At 54.5% G+C, this 19,131-nt stretch overlaps 1 protein-coding gene across 4 annotated transcripts in view; it reads right to left on the bottom strand.

Annotated features, from left to right (window-relative positions):
* The window catches only part of NCOA1 (nuclear receptor coactivator 1), a 186,509-nt gene that overhangs the window by 25,650 nt on the left and 141,728 nt on the right, over nt 1-19,131 (bottom strand). For all 4 annotated transcript variants that reach the window (XM_054193785.1, XM_054193787.1, XM_054193789.1 and 1 more), the window contains exons 5-11: nt 12,471-12,565; nt 8,710-8,887; nt 6,266-6,445; nt 5,078-5,173; nt 4,077-4,217; nt 3,034-3,181; nt 979-2,323 (exon numbers count right to left, since the gene is read on the bottom strand). In XM_054193785.1, coding sequence (XP_054049760.1) covers nt 979-2,323; nt 3,034-3,181; nt 4,077-4,217; nt 5,078-5,173; nt 6,266-6,445; nt 8,710-8,887; nt 12,471-12,565 — 2,183 coding nt within the window. The remainder of the gene's footprint in view (nt 1-978; nt 2,324-3,033; nt 3,182-4,076; nt 4,218-5,077; nt 5,174-6,265; nt 6,446-8,709; nt 8,888-12,470; nt 12,566-19,131) is intronic.

Here is a 19,131-nt window from a genome sequence, read left to right as displayed (position 1 = left end):
TCTCCCCTGGCTTTCAAAAGTAAGAAATCTCTTCTATTCATAGCTGCGTGTAATGAATATTTATACACCCAAATCTCTATTGCAGAGATCTGTCACTGGATTATTCAATTTAATAATACTTTTAGGATAAGTAAAAGGCCCACATAATTGCTAATCTCAGCCAACAAGAGGGCGAGGGATTGAAAATTCCCTGGGACGCGAGCCCTGAATGTGCCCAGAGATGCAGAATTAAGAACCTTTTTGCGTGGCAACACGCACGTGGTCTTCTCCTCACTCAAGCCCACCACCTGCAGCGATGTGCTGCATCTCTTTCTCATTTTTATACACCTCAGTAAAGTTTCTCCCTTTCCCTCCCACCGCTGCCTTGCAGATCTGAGCTGCCAAAATGTGAAACATCTGGACAAAAGGGGATAGCACTGGTGCTGGAGAAGGTGGCACCAGCATTGGGAGGTGGCACCAGCACTGGAAGAGCGTGGCACCAGCATTGGAGGAGGTGACACCAGCACTGGAAGAGGTGGCACCAGCATTGGAGGAGGTGGCACCAGCACTGGAAGAGGTGGCACCAGCATTGGAGGAGGTGGCACCAGCACTGGAAGACGTGGCACCAGCACTGGAGGAGGGGGCACCAGCACTGGAAGAGGTGGCACCAGCATTAGAGGAGGGGGCACCAGCACTGGAAGAGGTGGCACCAGCACTGGAAGAGGTAGCACCAGCATTGGAGGAGGTGGCACCAGCACTGGAGGAGGTGGCACCAGCATTGGAGGAGGGGACACCAGCACTGGAGAAGGTAGCATTAGTGCTGGAGGAGGTGGCACCAGCGCGGAAGGTTGCGGCAGCCACAGGGCATCTCCCCATGCTTCTCCCAGCCCCACCGCCTTGCTGTGGAAGGAGCATGCCAGCAGGTTTGGGGGCAACTGCCCCCAAAACACAACTTGTTGAGAGCATCCCGCCAACGTGGCTGCAGATGGCTCAACTCACCTGGCCTTGCGTCTCCAGCTTGACCTCCTCTGCGGCAGGAGGTTTGGCGAGCGGCACCGGGGCCGTGTTACAGGGCTCCATCTGCTCCGTCTTCTCCACCTTCACCTTCACGTCGTCCAGGCTCAGCGCTGGGGCTGCAGCGAGCTCCTTCTCGTCCTTGTCCAGCAGATAGCGCAGGAGCTGGTGATCCTTGACATCTTTTTTCTTCAGCGCGTCTGGCTCCAGTTTGATGTCTGGGGTTCCTGGCAGTTGGCTCTGAGCCGTGGGGGTGGTGGCAGGGTTTGGGGCGTTCTCCTTCTTCTCGTGCTCCATGGCCAGAGTGGTAATATCGGAAGGGCTGCCCTCCTGAAGGAGTCTATGCAAAATCTTGTGCCGCTCGGTCAGCGAGCTATGGGAGGAAGGGCAGGTGCTGCTGGGAGGGTTGCTGGAGGCCAAGGTGCCAGCGGTGCCCGCGCAGGCTAACGAATCTTTGCAGCTCGTGTCCGCATCGGCGTGCCGAAGCTGCTGCTCCGCCGTGGTGGCCAGGAGCTGGACCAGCTTGTGGCTGGTGGCTTGGGAGCACTTGCTGTCCCCCTCTGAGAGCCGATCGCCGGCGTGCAGCATGCCCGAGTCCAGCGGTTTGCCATCCCCTGACCCACCGTCCGACTGGATCATCTCGCTCAGGATGGAGGCGATCTCTTTGCTGTCCTTGGACTCTGCTTTCATGGGCTGCATGGCGAGGCGGCCGGGCGAGCTCTGGGAGCTGAGCTGTCTCAGCACGGGGGGTGGCGTGGAGTAGCCCACCGGCGTGCTGGGACCTTCCGTCAGCCCCTGCATAGAGTTTATGGGGGCGCTGGGAAAGGGTCTGGCGCCACCAGTGCCACCGCCGCCCCCGCTGCCGCTGTTGGCCATGCCCACGGGGGAGTGCATGGTGGGCATGGTGGGCGAGAAGGGGTTGCTGGGCACTCTGGGTCGGGGCACCAGCCCTGGGCTGACCCGATGCCTCGGAGACATGAACTGTGGTGGGGTAATCCCTGGACTATTCATGGGGGAGCTATTGAGGTTCAAAGTGTGGTTACTGTTCTGGGGACCGGCTTGTCCCTGGCTTAAGGCAACATTGGCTCCTATCTGGTTCCCAGGTGAACATCCAAAGCTGGTTTGGCTGGTGCTGGAGTTGCTGTTGTGGAGGCCGGCGCCTGGCTGCTGGTTCACGTTGGTGGCCAACATGCTGCCATTGGAGGGAGGGATGGAAGGCGGCAAGGCCATGCCTTGTCCCGGGGAGATGCTGGGGTTCAGCGAGGGGCTGACCCGGGGAAGGGACATCGCGGAGTTAGTGTTCTCCTGGGGTGAGAGCATGCCGTGATCCCTGCAGGAGATGAAAAGGAGAGGAAAAGTCACCGGAGGCTTTGCCCAAACCTCTAGTGCTGCTCCGGCAGCTCCTGCCCCCAATCCATGCTGCAGAGCTCTGAAGCCTGGAGAGCAGCAGGTCGCAAGCCCTGGTGGTCTCAACCTTCCCATCTCCACCAGCACTTTCTGGATCCATTTCAGCGGCATGGATGGAGTGCAGCAGCTTTAGCATCTCTCCAGAAATGTGAGGCTCCTTGGGACTGCAGCCACTCACCAGCTAAACCCCAAAGGCATCACCTTCTCTAGGTCTTACATTCCCAGACGGCTGGAGGAGGACCATGCCCCGACAGCATTCCCCTCCGCCCCAGCCCCCTCACATTTCCCCAGCATGGCCCAGGCCCACAGCCTCACCTCCCCCTGTCCCGCCAGTTTGTCAGAGCCTCTCCCTCCCCAAATATTTTAAGTTCTCCAGGGCAAGGCAGAAACCTGAAGCCCGTCTATAAACCTCCACCTGAACTCTCGGGGCCACCTCTTTGCAAAACAAGAATAATCCAGAGCAACAGAGCTGCCATCAGGCTGGTTTTCAGCTCCCTCATGGGAATCACATCTCCAAACCAGCACCACAGACCACCAGTGGATCCCCTTCCACAGTAGGGAACGGGCCCTTTGATTCCTGGATTGCCCACCCGGGCACTGGCATGGCTCGGTAGTGGCAGGGTGGGGACGTACCTGTCGATGACGTGGATGCCCATGATGAAGGGCTGCATCTCCGGGCTGGAGGGGTAGCAGAGCTTACACTTGGTGTGGGCGCTAAGCACCGTCCCGTCGCTCAGGGTGAATCGGTACGAGGGGCTGAAGGCCGTGCCGCGTGTCATCACTGGAGGAGACAACCAGAAACACGTCAATTCCCTCAGAAACTCCAGTCAGAACCCACAACACCCTGCAAGCACCAGGAGGAGGATGGAGAGAGCAGTGAGGGAGGACCTGACAGGTCAACCACGTCCCGGCAAACAAAACCACAGGCTGCACGTTGGCTAACCCCGCAGACCCAGAAAATGAGAGGGTTACGAATAACCACAGCGGCACAGAAATCCTCCCGGCTGCTTCTCCAGCTCCAAATCCGCGTCCTGCAGTGGGTAAATCTAAATCCACCCAGCACCGTCCTTGAGTGCTCAGAGCTTCCGAAGGGGCTGTCACTCAATCACCAGTGTACGACCCACAAGCTGACGAAGCCCAGCCAGGCTGGGGGGGTGCAGCAGGACGCTGCCCGCTGCAGCCCTGGCAGAGTTACAGCTCCCCGGAGCCTCAGCGACCTCCTGCTCCTGCCTCCTGCCTTCCTCCCGATCCCTGTAGTGAGCATCTTCGCCAACACAGCAAAGATGCTCAGCAAAGAGCCAACACAGCAAAGATGCTCATGAAAGAGCCGACAGAGCAAAGACGCTCACAAAAAGAGCTTCCGCTTCTTCTGCTCAGACACCGAGGACGGCGTCTGCGGATGGCACAGGAAAAAAAAAATTAAAATAATCACATTTCGCTCATATTTGTCTCAATTCTATATTTCCTGAAGGGTGAGAGGGAACCTCCCGGCCGGAGGAGCTTCTCCAGCGTTAGTCAGCCCTTTCCCCTCTCCCTTTGGCACTTTGTGATTATTACTGCAGCATTTGTTTTTCCAGAAAGCATTTATCCGGCAAGGAGGACCATGCTCCGGCTTCTCCTTGCAGCTCCCGCTGCTCGGCAGGAGAGCGCGCCAGCGAGGAAGAGGAGCCCGTTACCTTCTTGAAAGAGCTGTTTGGCGTAAGATGGCTCTCTGCCCTGAGGCTGGAAGAAAGCGTAGATACATTTCCGCACCAAATCCTCCCAGCCCGTCCTGCCGGCGGCTCTCAGGGAACTGGTGTCAATGGAGATGATTTTACCTGGGCGGAGACAGAGAAGCCACGTTACTCAAGCACAGCATGAGAAGTCCCTCAGCACACACAGGTCCGTAAGTGTGGAAAAATGAAGCCCCGTCCTATTTGGCGTGAGGCAGCAGTGGCAGGAGCACACATGGATGTCCTCCAGAAGGAGATGGAGATTCAAGGAGTTTGCTCTGGAGCACACACCGACCTCTACACACACCTCGGCCGGCCGAATCGGACACAAAACCCAACAAGAAGCACCTTTGTGTGAAGGGACTCTCGCTGCTCCAGGGCTGAGGTCCCCAGATTCACATCCTCACCTGGTGGGACACCCTGCCAGCCACCGTGCCCACACCAGGGGGTTCTCCAAGCAGGACCCGCTGCCTGCTTTCTCCCTCGACATGAAACACCAGGCAGCTCTGCCGGCTGTTTTACAGCCATGGGCAGGGAGCAGAGAAAACATGCATTAAGGATTTTCAGGCTGCAGGGAAGTCCAGGGTGATGATTAACTACCAGAAAGAAGGTCACCAGAATGGTTAGAAAGCAGTATTTGGCCAAGAGCAAACCCGAATCTGAAAGCTGATGACTGTTTCATTCCCATCAATCAGCAACCTCAACCGCACCCCAAAATCCACGGGAGCAGAGAGGGGCTGCGTGCAGGGCGTGGGTCTGGTGTATGGGACCACTTGAGGTGTCAACTCAGTTGAGGGGCCTCCAGTTGAGGTGTCAACCACGTTACTCCTAGCAGGCAGCACTGCCATTTGCGAGGACAGGACCGCACTCGCGCTATGGGTTCCTGCACTGCACTGCCGGCCTCTGACCCCCGGGGACAACAAATCCTCCAGAGCCAGGACTCCCCGGCATCACTGGGACGTTACCTGTGGTGTCTTGCTTGGTCACGAAGGATTCGGAAGGGGTGACGGCTGCCGGTCGAGGTAATCGTCTCGCAATGCATATCAGACACGACTGGAAATCTGCCAAAGCAGGAGAAGGGACCGGGAACTCGAAAATCAGACGTTACAATCACCGCTTGCAATTTAACATTTTAATTAGAATACCACTGCTGAGCTTGATGGCCACGTCCTGCCCTGGAAGTGTTTACCCCGAGCAATCCTCCGGCCCTTCAAAGCGAGTAGGCTCTATCTAAATTCCATAAAGTTTGCTGGAAAAGAGGTTTCCAGTGCTTGGAGAAATTAATTGTACAGGCTTTTTGGATCTGGCAGTATTGTACAATAAAAGTCAGCACTAAAAGCCAGCAACTGCCGGCTTCAGGCAAAGTATTTGGTCATAAAATACCATAATTTATTCCTTCCAGTCATGATCGCCTGTATAAACTGCGATGGATTAATCCAGCTAATGCGCTGGAAAATAATAGCTGGGACACCGAAAGGAGAGTTAGGCCACTTGCAGGAAAGCGACGGTCCCCGCGGTGCTGAGGGACCCCTGCCCGTCCCGAGTCCCTGGGCAGAGATCTGCCTGCAGGCAGCTCACTCAGCCCAAAAACGTGCGGGCAGCACCGTGGTCGGGCAGCAGCGAAGGCACAAGGTGCGGTGTCGGGCACCCACGTCACTCGCTGGGAAGGTGCTGCAGCCAGAGAGCTTTGGTGGGTAATAAAACATTGCTCCTTCCTTAAGGAATACCGACTGCAAGCAGCTCCGGAGGACCAGAGAAGCCGGGATGGCCGGAGGGCATCAGCTTGGAGGGGAAGGGGGAGCGAGAAGCTGCAGCGAACTTCAGGCATCTCCCCGACTGTCTCCCCCGTGCCGGGCATCGTCTGCGCTGGACCAGGAATAAACCAGTCCCACCAGGCAGCCCTGTGGGGTGGTGGCTGGTCCTCCTCCTGCCTGCCCTGCCATCCCCACCCCAGTCCTCCTCCTGCCTGCCCTGGTCCCCGCTTTGGTCCTTCCCTTGCCTGCACTGCCACCTCCACCCCAGTCCTCCTCCTGCCTGCTCTGACCACCCTGGTCCTCCTGCCTGCACTGCCATCCCCACCTTGTCCTCCTCCTGCCCGCACTGTGGTCCCCACCCCAAAGGCAGGGTCGGAAGCAGAGGATGCTCTCCCCTACCTTCTCCTTCCTCCTTGAAGGACTTGGGCTGGGAGACGGTGAAGCACTGCATCACCTCGTAGCGCTGACGAGCCTCCTGGTTCTCCGCGCCCGGCTCGTCGGGCGGCCGGATCAGCATCCTGCAGCTGAAGGTATGGCTGTTGCGCCTGGTCGCTTCTTGAGGCCAAGGGACTCCATTCACTGGGAGAAAAGAGAAGAGTTATTAGAATCATAGAACCATAGAATTGCCCAGGTTGGAAGGGACCTTTCAGATCATCAAGTCCAACCATCAACCCAACACTGCCAAGGCCACCACTACCCCATGGCCCTCAGCACCACGTCTGCCCGGCTTTTCAACCCCTCCAGGGATGGCGACTCCACCACTGCCCTGGGCAGCCTCTTCCAATGCTTCACAACCCTTTCCAGGAGGAAATTGTTCCCAATATCCATCCTAAACCTCCCCTGGTGCAACTTGAGGCCGTTTCCTCTTGTGCCATGGCCTGTTCCTTGGGAGAAGAGCCCGACCCCCCCTGGCTACCCCCTCCTTTCAGGGAGCTGTAGAGAGCCAGAAGGTCTCCCCTCAGCCTCCTCTTCTCCAGGCTGAACACCCCCAGCTCCCTCAGCCGCTCCTCACCAGACTTGTGCTCCAGACCCCTCACCAGCTCCGTTGCCCTTCTCTGGACACGCTCCAGCCCCTCAAGGTCTTTCTTGGCATGAGGGGCCCAAAACTGGACACAGCCCTCGAGGTGGGGCCTCACCGGTGCCCAGTACAGGGGGAAGTAGGAGCTGTGCCATGCCCCCCCACCCCCCGGACTTCCTGAGGACCCGTTGGACAAGGGGATAGAAGGAAAAGCACCGGGATGGGGGAAGAAACCAGCTCGTTGCCCAGGTCAGGGATGAGCCGAGAGCGGAGTGGGGGCACAGCCCTCCCCGCCAGGACACCTTCAGACCTGCTGAAGGGCCCGTGCCCAGACCCACACCTCCAGCCAGGCCCTAACAGCACCTCCAACCCCAACTGAGATCAACACATCGTCATTGGAGTCATCGTGCTGACATTTATGAATCGCTCCTCACATCGCTGGTAGGTACTATCATCTCCATCTTACAGGCAGGGAAACTGAGGCACAGGGTCTGTGAGTCACTTCCAGAGCTTGGGAAGACTCCTGCCTCTTCCTGTTGTACTTGAAATCCCTCCAAAGTGACGCTCCCGAGACTCCTCCAGCAAGTCCAGCCAACCATCTCCATAGAAGTTAATTTTTTCTTTGTTTCCTCCCCATTTCTGCGGTAACTCAGCAGCGAGACCTTCTGGTACCGCAGCAGCAAAAACTTTCCCCTTTGATTTTTTTCTATAACGTGGCTTTTACAAAAACCCCTGGGCACCAGCTGAAAGATTTTGCTAACCCTCTACAGCATCTTTATGGGTATCTGTATTCAACCCAAGTGATTTTGCCACCAGCGGGTTATCAAGTTTTCCTGCAACCTGATCTACAAGAAAAGCTGAGGGGCTGGTAACATCCGAGGAAATACAAAACACACAGCCTTAAACTGGGTAACCACAGGGAAAAGATGATGCCTGAACTTCCAGAGGCTCGATCTGATGAGTGCCCAGAGGTTTAGGTGGTTTAACACATCATTGTATTTACCCAGAAGGAAGACAAGTACGAATTTAAAAAACAAAACAAAACTATTTTTAAGTCTTGGAATACTTTGCGTTTCTTCAAAGGTGTGAGTGGATGAGGGATCAGTGACGTCTCACCAGCGGCAGCCACCCAGAGGATGCTCATCTCCAGTCAATGAATAGAACCTTCTGCTTTGGTTGCTTCCAACACCTCGCTAAGTGCCTTCACCACGCGATGCGTCCTCCCACCCTCCCAACTCTTCATTGTCCCCATGTAGGGTGACCACCGTGAGCTCACCGCTTGGACCGTGACCTTCTCACACCCCAAGGTGCACCACGTCCCCACGCTACATACTCAGGCTCTCAAACCAGCCGGGGACAATCCCCCCTCCGGCTGGGAGGACATCTTAAATGGACTGGGATAAGCCAACGGGCTCAGTCGCCCCAAATCAACACCTCAAAATCCTCCTCCTCATTTCCCTAAAGCTCCTACATGTGCCCCTCGCTTCGGGCAGATGAGTCGGTTCTTCCCACCCACGAGCCAAAAGTCTTCTTAGTAGAGGAAGACAAAGGGAAGATGACTTGAATATTGCCATCCACCAGCTCTTTATTCCAAAATCTAATATTGATTTTTCACTGGTTGGATGTATTTCACTAGGCAAAGATTTATGGGTCGTGACCTGTCTTGGGTATAGCTCTGAATTTCACAGTAAACAGTATTTAAAAAAAATAATAAAAATATAAATAAAAAAATATAAGGCCAGCACCACTGAAGACACAACGGCATTTTCGACCGTGCTCTCCAAGCACCAGCTGATTAAAAAACCCACCTCAAGGGTCTTCTTACCTAGAGACTTCGGCAACAAGTTCTTGACGAACTCGGCGTGATCCCCCACGTGCAGGATGCTGTAGACACTGGTGTTCATGAGCTCCTCCTGGTTATAACCCAGGTAGCCGGTCACATTCTCAGAGACGAAGACGATCCTCCCTTCGCGGTTCACAACGAAGAAGAAGCCATCCAACGCCTGCAAGGGAATAAACCCGGGCAGCGTGTGGGCAGCGGGTCCCGGAGTGGGTCAGGGTGCTCCTTGACCATGGGCAACCTTCCTCTGCCCCTCACACCTTGGCTTCATCCCCACTCTGTATCACAGCAGTGATCAAATAACAGCGTATTTGCTTAAAACACATATTCAGGTCTGCAGCCTCCTCTGCTAAGGACGTCCCTGCCACTAAGAACGGTGCCAGCGGAGGAGAAAAAAACTTCTTCCGAGGGCCAGTGCAGTTGGGAAGGCTCTAATTTGGCAAGCCACCGAAATTAAGCATATGCCCGATTTGCTTAATTACAGCCCAAGAACGACAGGGCCTTTGCCTCGTGCAGAATAACTGGGGTTTTCCACCCATTTAGGATGCAAGCGGCAAATTCAGCCCTGCGATCGAAAGGAGGAGGATAAGCGTGACCCAGACTCAATGATACAACATCCGCTTATTTTAACGAGGACACCATCAAGGTTTTTAATTCACTGCCACGGTACAGGCGCGTAACGCTTTCCGGTGCTCCAGAAAGCTCGGAGCGGCGGAGCCCAGTGCAGTGAGGAGCCCTTGAGAAGGCCGATCGCTGATTTACGCTCTTCCAAGTGTCCATCCCCTAAATTGTTTCATCCAGGCAGGTTTTCCTGCAGTCTATTTCCTCCTTTCCTGCTCATCAACATCAAGCTCTGTTGGATCGTGATCCTGCAACTAGATCTGGCCATATCCCTGAGTGGGAGACGGTGCAGGGACAGGAGAAACTCAGGATGCCCAAAAATCGGTACCCACAGCATCGCCCTCTCCTCCCCATCCTCCCGCTCGCCCATGCCAGCAGAGAGGTCCTCTGATGGAGAGCATCCAAGGCCTTATTAAATGCAGTTTCTAAAAACCAGGTTTTGCTGTAGAGCAACATTAAGTGCAAGAAACAGGAAGCATTTAAAAAAGAAGAAAAAAAAAGGGGGGGAAGAAAGAAAATCTTCTGTCAAAATGGTTCTGGCAGATCGGCTGCAATTTTCCTTATTCCCAGCTGTTGCCAAGACAACCAGCCTTTGCACTTCGGGCGCCCAAAAAAAGAGACCCAGGCTGGATGCTAAACCCACCTGGACCCTTTTCGCCAGGTGATGCTGGTTTTGGGGGGCCGGGGGAGCAGGGAAAGGGCAGGGGAGCCCCGAGGTGGCAGCCGGTGGGGACCCAGCCTGCGCGCCTGCCCTACACCCCCCATTCCCCCAGCAGCGACACCGGGCGCTTCTCCATGGTTTAAAATATTAAATTACCTTATCAGCTCCATTGCTTACGGAAGTCAAGCTCAAACAACAGGTCAAGAGGCAAAAAGAAAAACTTCCTAAAAATGAACGAGATGCTTTTTAATAGCCCTTTTTATCTCCACCTCCCGGGGTTTGAACACCCTGCCTGAGCCCAGGGCCCCCAGAAGAAGCTGGAAGTCATTTGGGGAATGTTTTTAGGCACGGGAGGCTGCGGATGGCTTGGGGACGAGTGAAACCACTAATTGTTTTCTCGCAGTCAATCCGCACGGAAAATAAACTCAGCGTGGTGGGGGCTTGGCATCCTCAACGTGCTTCAGGCAGCCCGGATGCCCCGTGGCACGGGCACGGGTCAGGGTCAGCATCTCCCACGCGTGGGCTTCACACGCGAGGAGACCGATTGGGAAATTACTCCTCAGCCTGTGTAGGTAATAACCGTAACCTAAACGTGGATTTTAAACCAAATAATACAGGGTAGGTTGTTTACAAAGCGGCATCGACTGAGTGGTAACGCACCTCTGCGCTCCCTCCCGCAGAAAGGACGCATCCGCGCCCGACCCGAGCACGGAGCGTAATTTTGAGTCACGAGTTGGCTTGTTTAATTAATGTCCTTTCCTTATGAAGACCTTAGGTTTTCCGGGGCCATTCCTATTACCGATGTGCTGCTGTCCCCCTCTTTGCCCTGAGGCACTCTGCTCCCCATCACCCGAGGGGCTGGCCACCTCCAGGGCTCCCGGCCACAGCAAACCACGTATCCCCATGTGTGGACACGGACACAGACACGGACACGAGGGGATCTCCCCCAGCGGAGCGATGCTCTCATGAGCTGGCCGGCCCCACATCCATCATTTAAGCTATGTAAAGGCACATTCCCAAGACCGCACTGCCAAATATGTGGATTTACTGTGGATGTACGGACGCTGCTCTCTCTCACCCTTTCTTTTGCTCTGCCATCGCTCCCGCAGGATGCCTTCTCCCAATATAACCCAAATACTGGGGTTTTGTTGAGGATCTGTCGCCTTCTCCTGCATGACTTCATATTCCCTTGCCCGTTTCTAGCACCCAACACACCCCTCAAAACCCACGTGCCTTTCCCAGCCTAATTTCTGATCTCCTTCTGCATATTGCCTGTTAGACCAAGCCCTTCTGTCGCCAAGCTGTCAACTCCCCACTAACTCCATCCACGTGCTTCCAGCACCCATTTTCCATCCTTTCCCCGAGTCAGACCCATCCTTCGACACCGACTCCCTTCCCATCCATCCCTTTTGCATCAACTCCAGCTGCAGAGCCACCTCTTACAGAGTTTTATTAATTCTGACACCTTCACTCCAGGGCTCAGGGGAGACCAGTGTGGTACGAGGAGGGATTACCAGGACTGGGAAAGCACACAGCACCCCAAGGTCTCCCAGCATCTTTCGGAGATACAGAAGAGCCCAAAAACGTGGCCAGGGAAAGACTCTCTCCCCAGGAATCCCGAAAGCCAGGCTGGCTTTCTGTCCCAAAAATGATGCCACATTTCACCTCCCAGCTCTTGGGCTCCCAACAGAAACCACAGAGTACATCGTCGGACTGTGTCATGTCAGTAATTACGCTCCTACAGTTAATTAAATGAATCGGATGAGGATATTGCTTCCTTTTCGTCTTTGAATGTGTAATCTTATCAGGCGGTTTCAATGCAAGCAGGCGGGGCTGGCCCTTCCCAGGGAGGAACCCCCCAGCCCCAACCCCAAAACCCCCTGGGAAATTACCGGCTGAAGGATTTAGGATTTGAAGTTTACCCCTGGGGCCTGTGATATAATGTAATAACCCTCATACAATAACCTTCTCCGTACAAGATGGTCCCGTCAGCTCCAACTCCGACCTTCCTCCTGAGATACGATTATTTCCGATTTCCTGACATCAACCGAAATGCGGAGCGCCCTCCTCATCCTCCCTATCTTCCAGAGGACAGAAGGATTCAAATCTGTTGAAAACCATCCATCCGCATTACCTAACTCACCCCCCAGTGAGGACGCGGGCTCAGTTTAATCCCCATTTAGAAGCAACTCAGTATTTTAATGCTGACATTAAAAAACTATCCAGAACAGCTTCGACTTAACAAAGCCCAAGCTCCAGCGAGCGCGGTTAAGACTCACTTTCCAAACTCGAAGGGCCAAAATCAGTTTACCTACAACTTAGGCCAGGGATGCGGCTGGGCTTAGAGCATCCCAGCTATGTTCCCGCTGCCTTCCTGCTCCGTGTTTCACTTTCTCGGAGCGCCGCTTTGCTTTGGGCAGCAGCGGGAGCCCGGCAGCAGCAGCAAGAACGTTTTAGCACCCACCTCCAGAAGCAGAGGTCCCAGAGATTCCTTCTCAATCACCCCTTGGCTGCTGGACGAGATGTCAGACTTCTGGACTTCATCATCAGCCGCTTTCTCTGTAGCAAAGGAAAAGGGACATTTCAGCCAAAACCCTTCCATTAGTTTACTACTGAATTATTCCCAATAATAAAGAAATTATTCATCGCTTGTCATACAGGCAATGCACCAAAAAACTCCAGCATTTTCATTTCATCCCTCAGTCCTGTGAAGACATTATTATAATTTTTTATTAATTATGATAAAATAAAGGCACTAATTAGATCACAACCTACTGCTAGCAGGAAGGAAAAACCTGTCTTAGGCAGAAGCCTGCAGAAAGAGACCTCCAAAATCAACATTTTGAAAAGGAAATGGTAGATCCAGTTTAGCGCAAGCTACAGTATTTAATCTGGAACTTTTCGGACAACACTTTAAGAAATAACTGCCGAGAGGAATTAAAGGAAAACAGGCTGTGCCAAAGGAATCCTGATGAAGAAAAACCAGCAGCTCGTACCACTGATGTGCAGGGAGCATCCCGGGTGCCGGTCAGCCGGGAGCCTGCGGGGACGGGGACGGGAGGAGAGCATCCGACACGGAGCGGGTGATGCTGCTGGAGGAGCTGCATTGCTGAATAATCCCTTTGGGGAAAAAAAAAAAAACGACCCAAAAAACGCGGAGAGAGGGCCCTGTTATTTATCTCGCACTCCCCCAAAAGGTGCTAGCCACGTCGCGCAGCTACTCCGAGGAATTCAGGATAAATCCAGCAGCGAAAGGCGGGCGGCAAGTGGGATGTGATAAAGCCAGCGATCACGGGCAAGTGAGCCACGATGCCGCTGGTGTTGTGTTTTGCTCCTCCACATCCATGACCGTTTTCCCTGGGGAAAGCCAGGAGAGTCCCTTAGCCACTCCGGACGCGATCCCGGAAGGATGGGGAGAGCAGCATCCCCGTCTTCCTGGGATGCAGTTGAGAATAAACCCTGATGGCTGGGAGTGACTCGGGGGGCTGGCAGTGTAAGCCCCGGCCGGGGCTGTAATATTTGCAAAGAGGAGATTAATTACTGTTTAATGACACAGTTTGGGTGGAATAAGAACAGAAAGAGGCAAACGGGAGCTAAACCTTGACGGAGGGGATCCCGGCTTCGCTGATCGGGCATCACTCAGCAAGTGGAAAGCAGGGACGTCTCAGATTGCGGATGCTTTTTGCCTCAGCCATATTTTGCTCTGAGATGCGAAAACTCCAGCTCCTGGGGACAGCTGGAGGGGCAGGGTATTACCCGCCGCACGTCGCTGCCCGTTGGCGCTGGGAAGGGACATTATCAGCCGTGCAGGATGCGAAACAGCACAGGAGTCCCAGAGCATCCTCAGTCCAAGCTCAGACGGACAGCTTCGATGCACGTTTTGATTAAAAATGAAAAAGACTCTCTGCGGCTTGCCGAAAAATGACTTGAAACTTGGTCCTCTGTTAATTTTACACCATTTACAAGCTCTTCCCAGGTACCAGAACCACAAATTCAGCCTAGCAGCTGAAAATGAAGCCGTGCTCTTCCTGTGTAACTGTTAATTGTTAGTACAAAGAAAGATGCTGCGGCCGGGATGCAGCCGGCGATTCGTGGACGATGTGCCCGGTCCAGGGGGATGCAGCACCATCCTCGCGGGCTGCGCTTCCCCGCACGGCAGAGCTAACAGTCCTGGGGTTTGCTGGGAAACCCAAGGGATGCTCAGAAAAATCCCAAGGACTAAACACTGGGAGCCAGAGGAAGAAAACTGCCCGAACTGGTTTTAAGAGGGACGGCAGCAAGTTGTGAAGTTTATCGCCCAGCAGGACAAGGGAAAAGGCTCCTCAACCCACAGTGCCTCGCGTAGGACCTGCAATCCCTCGTGTGCATCAATAAAAACATGTTTATCAATCAAACGTAGATGTGTAACAACACAGCAGGCTGTTCAAAGAGCTCTGCCCAGCCTCTGTCGGTCCCTTCCCAGAGGGAAGATGTTTTCTGGGGATAAATATCCATCGAGCGCAGCAGCGTGCATGCCGGAGGTGCAAGCCAAGAGGTTTCCAGGACTGCCGGAGGTTTCCTGCTCATGTCTCCTGACACTTGGGTTTTCGTTTCTGACCATGCCAGCACCAAGGGAGCCGGTCCCCCGAATTGTCCGTAAGCGAAAGCTAAACTGCATCTGCTGTTCTGCAGCGCACGGGATGCAAGGTTTATTACTCAGCATCAAATCGCGGCTGCAAAACATACAGCTGTGTCACTTGAAGCTCTTCACCCCTGCGTCCTCCCAGGACTTCATCTCTCTTCAAGCTCCCTTTGGGTGTTTCTCTTTCCTGACTTTGTCCTTCATCCCGTGCCTCGCTCCTAACGCAGCTCCGGGAGGAGCGAGCCCGGCAGAGCGTTTGCTCAATGCTTGCTCTTGCGGAGGGGGCCACCAGCTTCCCCCACCGATTTATTGGGTAATCTCTGCTCCTGCTTTCCCTCTCACCCGGCGGCTCCTCTTTCCTCTTTAGAAAATAAATCAACTGAAAAAGGTCGTGTCTTCGTCTCTGCTGGCACCGTCCCGAAAACAACAGGGAACGTGTACCCCGTTTCCAGCCCACACACACAGGTTTTGGATGCTCAAGCAACAGTCTGACTTCAACCCTAAAATACCTGATCTGCTACAGCCCCCTGTGGGCAGCTCACCTCATCCCCACGTGCCTCAGTTTCCCCCGTTTCAAGCCAAAACCAGCATCCATCCCACCCGAGCCGCCTCCGCGCAGCCATGCCTGCATCCCGCCCGGCGCCGCCGCGTGCCTGAATCACGAAGGAGCAGCACCTTCCCGAGGAAAACACCCAAATCCCTTCCAGGGATGGAAGAGCTTCCCATGCACCCAAGCCCGCGGGGAGCTGGCGGGTTCCACAGCATGAGAAACGGCGCTTTTTTTCCTGCTTTTAATAAATTGATGCACTTAGAGGCAACGCACTGGCTTTCAGCTCTAATCTTTTAACTGGGCTGTGGGATGCTCCTCCTGCTTTAGTGAAATAGTTTCACCTGCCGGCTCCGAGCCTGTTATTCCGGAGGATTAACCAGCAGATGGATGCTCCATCACCATGTGAGTCCTTCGCCTTCCCACCTTCGCAGCCCCGGGACGCAGCAGCAGACGGATCCCTTAAAGCTCCCGCTCACCCTCTCCGGCGCGGCACATCCCAGCGACGCAAAACTCCTCCAAAGCCTCAGCGCATCCCGACTAAGCACTTCACTTCACCTGCTTTCAACACAGCTCTTTAGCTTTTCCATCCTGAGCACGCAAGGAATACGTTAAGTGCAAGCCGCTGCTTTGCACCTTAACACAATAATCTCAATTTTCTTTTCCTCCCAGCGTTCGTCGCGGCGGTGGCTCTGCTACGCCGGCAACAGGCTGATGCTCTCGGGGAGCATCGGTCGCAGGCCAGGCATCCCCTGCGCTCGACACAGCCATACGCAGAGCAAATTCCCCGTTTCCCAAGCTCATAATCTCATTATTAAGCCGGACAGACAGATCCACGTGAAAATAAACCAACAACGGGAGCCACACGATCCCCGTTGGAAGCTGTCGGGATCCAGCCGCGGGACTTCGGCAGCCTGGGGCATCGTAAATCCCCACTGCACAAGCGAAGCCCGGCACGCCGGCGGCCCCGATTGGAACCTAATTACTGCAAACGTGATTAAAGCAGGGTGGGGTTTTTTTTTCCCCTCTTGCAGCACAGAGAGGAGCTGTTTTAAACGCATTCCTCAAATTACACCCCGATTTCCTGACAGGCAGGGAGATGTCTGGGTGCCTCCGGAGTCTATAGGAGCCGCGGAGTCCAAAAACATCAGGTCAGTGGACTTGAAACCCTGAGAGAAGCGTGTTATAACCGGGTCACCCGACACCATCGACGGGACCCGATGCCCACTGCCGTGGCTGGGAACGCCGCGGTCACTTTGCAAACAAATCTTGTCCCGTGCCAACCCCGCGCAAGCCAAGCCTGGCACGGGGAGAGGTGACATTTCCAGCTCAGCCCCGCTATGTCGCAGCCACACGAGCCGCCTGGCTTGAAGCCGCTTGGGTTTTTTTGCAGGATTAGAAGAAGGGATGGGGAAGGCACGAGGCCGGTGAGGGATGGAGGATGCTGCTAAAGCACGCCGGGACTGGGAAAGGCACGATACGCTCGGATGCCCCGATGCTGGAAGCGATGAGCAGCAGCACGAGTCGGTGGGAACAGATTTCGCATCACCGAGAGCTGCTCTCCCCGTCCCCCAGCCCGGTGGTACCCAGCTGCGTCCGGGGCTGCCGGCCAGGACGCTCTCGGCGTGCGGCTCCTCCCGGGCTCGGCACGGTGGAAGGAAGGCAAGGAGCAACGCTGGGGGGAGGGAACAGGGGTGGGAGGCGAGGTGAGGGCTGGCGGTGGGGTGACAAGCTGCTGAAATGGCGGGGTGCAGCCCAGGTAGGGGTACAGCGGCAAGTCAAGGTGTGGGGATGGGCAGCCGACCCGTTCAGAGCGTTTTCCCCGCTGATTTTAGAAGACATCAGCATAGAATGTCCCTTTTTTTTTTTTTTAAATAAAAGCCCAAAGCCAAGAGCACGCAGGGGAAAGGCAAACGGCTCATCTGGGGTGTCATTTCTGCTCCCCCAAAAGAGGCGGTGCAACATGCACCCCTCTAAAAACTGTCTCAGACCCTCTGCCTCTAAACCACACCACGTGGAGCTAAGCTGAAGGACGTGGCTTTGGCAAGCAGGTGCTACCACCCGCCCGCACAGGTGTGGGGTCAGTGGTGGCTTCCCTTTTCTTGGTCACTTTTCCCTCTCTGCATTACTATTTTTTATTTCCCCAACCTCCCTAGTTCGCCTTAGTTGCCTCCATCCCTTTGGCAGGTCTTCTGCTCTTTCTCTGCCACCACTTTTGGTGGCACAGCAGAACCACCCCCAGGAACCTGCGCTCGCCTCCCTCCACTTCCAGACCTCTGTACCTGAAACCTCGCACCTGGAGAAAATCAGATACCCAAAGCAGGGCGACAATCAGACATCCAAGGTAGGGAAAAAATAAGCGTTGGAGAGGAGCTGTGACCTCCTCCAGCAGCCACGGCTGGAGACCTTCCCCAGAGCAACGCTGAGGCCACGCGGGGTGGGAGCCACAGCCACATACTGCTTTTTACCCAAAACACAACAAAGCCCTGCGGCCAGAAGGGCACCTGCACTCCAAAGGGCTGGAGAAGTAAGGACATGCCACCGGAGCGATGGCAGGAGGGCAGGGAAGGGCGGTGGCCCAGAGCCACTCCAAGGAATAAGGTGGGAGAGGAAGGAAAATGGGGGTAAAGGGGGTAGAGGTGGAGGGGAGAAGATGTCCAGCATTGATGTCCATCTGCCGTGTCTTGGGAAGTCAACCCCAGCCCTGCAGGCTCCACCACATGGAGCTTCATCCATAGCACCCAGGGCAAGCAACCTCCCATGGTCCCTCCAGCCCTTAAATCCGCACTTTCAAATTCAAATAATACAAGCTGTCTGATTCTGCTCTTCATCTAAAATTTTGCAGCTGAAACGCTTTTTTATTCCCCAGAAAGGAATAGCTGAAAAATAATATATTGCACGCGGGCCTCCTAAACCAGGCTATAAAAAAAAATTCAAACCAGGGTTTTGTTGAGAAACGTCATGGGCACAGAAAATCAGAATAATTGTTTCCACCTGCCCAGCACAAAACTTTTGCCTTGAGTTGCAAGAAGCTCGATGCCACCCCCCGAGGAAGCCCCAGCGGAGTCCCATGGTTGTGGGCATGACGGTCAGGACCAAACACTGCCCCACGCTCCCCAAGGGCTCAAAATTCAACCCAAAATTTCCAAGGGCAATGTTCATTTTTCTTTTTTTACGATAGAAGCCAGAAAAGTCTTTGGGTTTTGATTTTTCTATTAAAAATTCAACAGCTCAAAGGCAAGAAGTCCAAACGAGGAGGACATGCAGCCTTTCTCAGAGCATGTTGGGTACCAAGGATGATAGAGCTGGGCAAGATGGAGAAGTTGATGTGACACCTGGAAACCACGATGGAGCACCAGGCATGATGGCTCCCCGTCCCGGTCCTGTAGGACACAGCTCCGCAGCCTCCCTGGGGGCCGTGCCGGCTGAACGCCCCGGATCTCAGCCAGGATCTGCTCTATCTGCTTTTTAAAAGATGACCAAGGCAAAAAAGTCCACATCTGTAATTTTCCCACACGAGGAGCTTTGATTTTTACTTAATTAAAATCAGATGGAACAGACTCGGTGCACCCACGGATCGAGAGTGCGACAGAAAGCTGTGCCATTAATTAGTGCCTACCATGAGGCTCATCAGTCCAGCAAACCCAACAGGAAAAAAAAAAACGCCATGAAAATAAACTCCTTGGCAGAAGGTGTGCACCAAGCGCACCTTCCAGTGGAGGAAGAAAAACATTGGTCTAAAAAAGCCATGAGAGGAGAAAAAGGCAAGAGCACTGATAGAGGAAAAGAGCCGGTAAGGGGATCTTGACCCGAGAAATGGGAATTCTTTCATGTTTTTCAAATGGTCCCCAAAGAGGAAGGCTCTGGGTCTATCTGTCAGGTTAGGGACACGTTGCGGGAAAGGCTCGGAGCATCACTGGCTGGTGGTGGTGGTGGTGGTGGTGGTGGCCTGGCCCG

This window comes from Rissa tridactyla, chromosome 3 (assembly GCF_028500815.1).
Source record: "Rissa tridactyla isolate bRisTri1 chromosome 3, bRisTri1.patW.cur.20221130, whole genome shotgun sequence".
NCBI lineage: Eukaryota > Metazoa > Chordata > Aves > Charadriiformes > Laridae > Rissa > Rissa tridactyla.
This window is presented reverse-complemented; position numbering and strand designations above follow the sequence as displayed.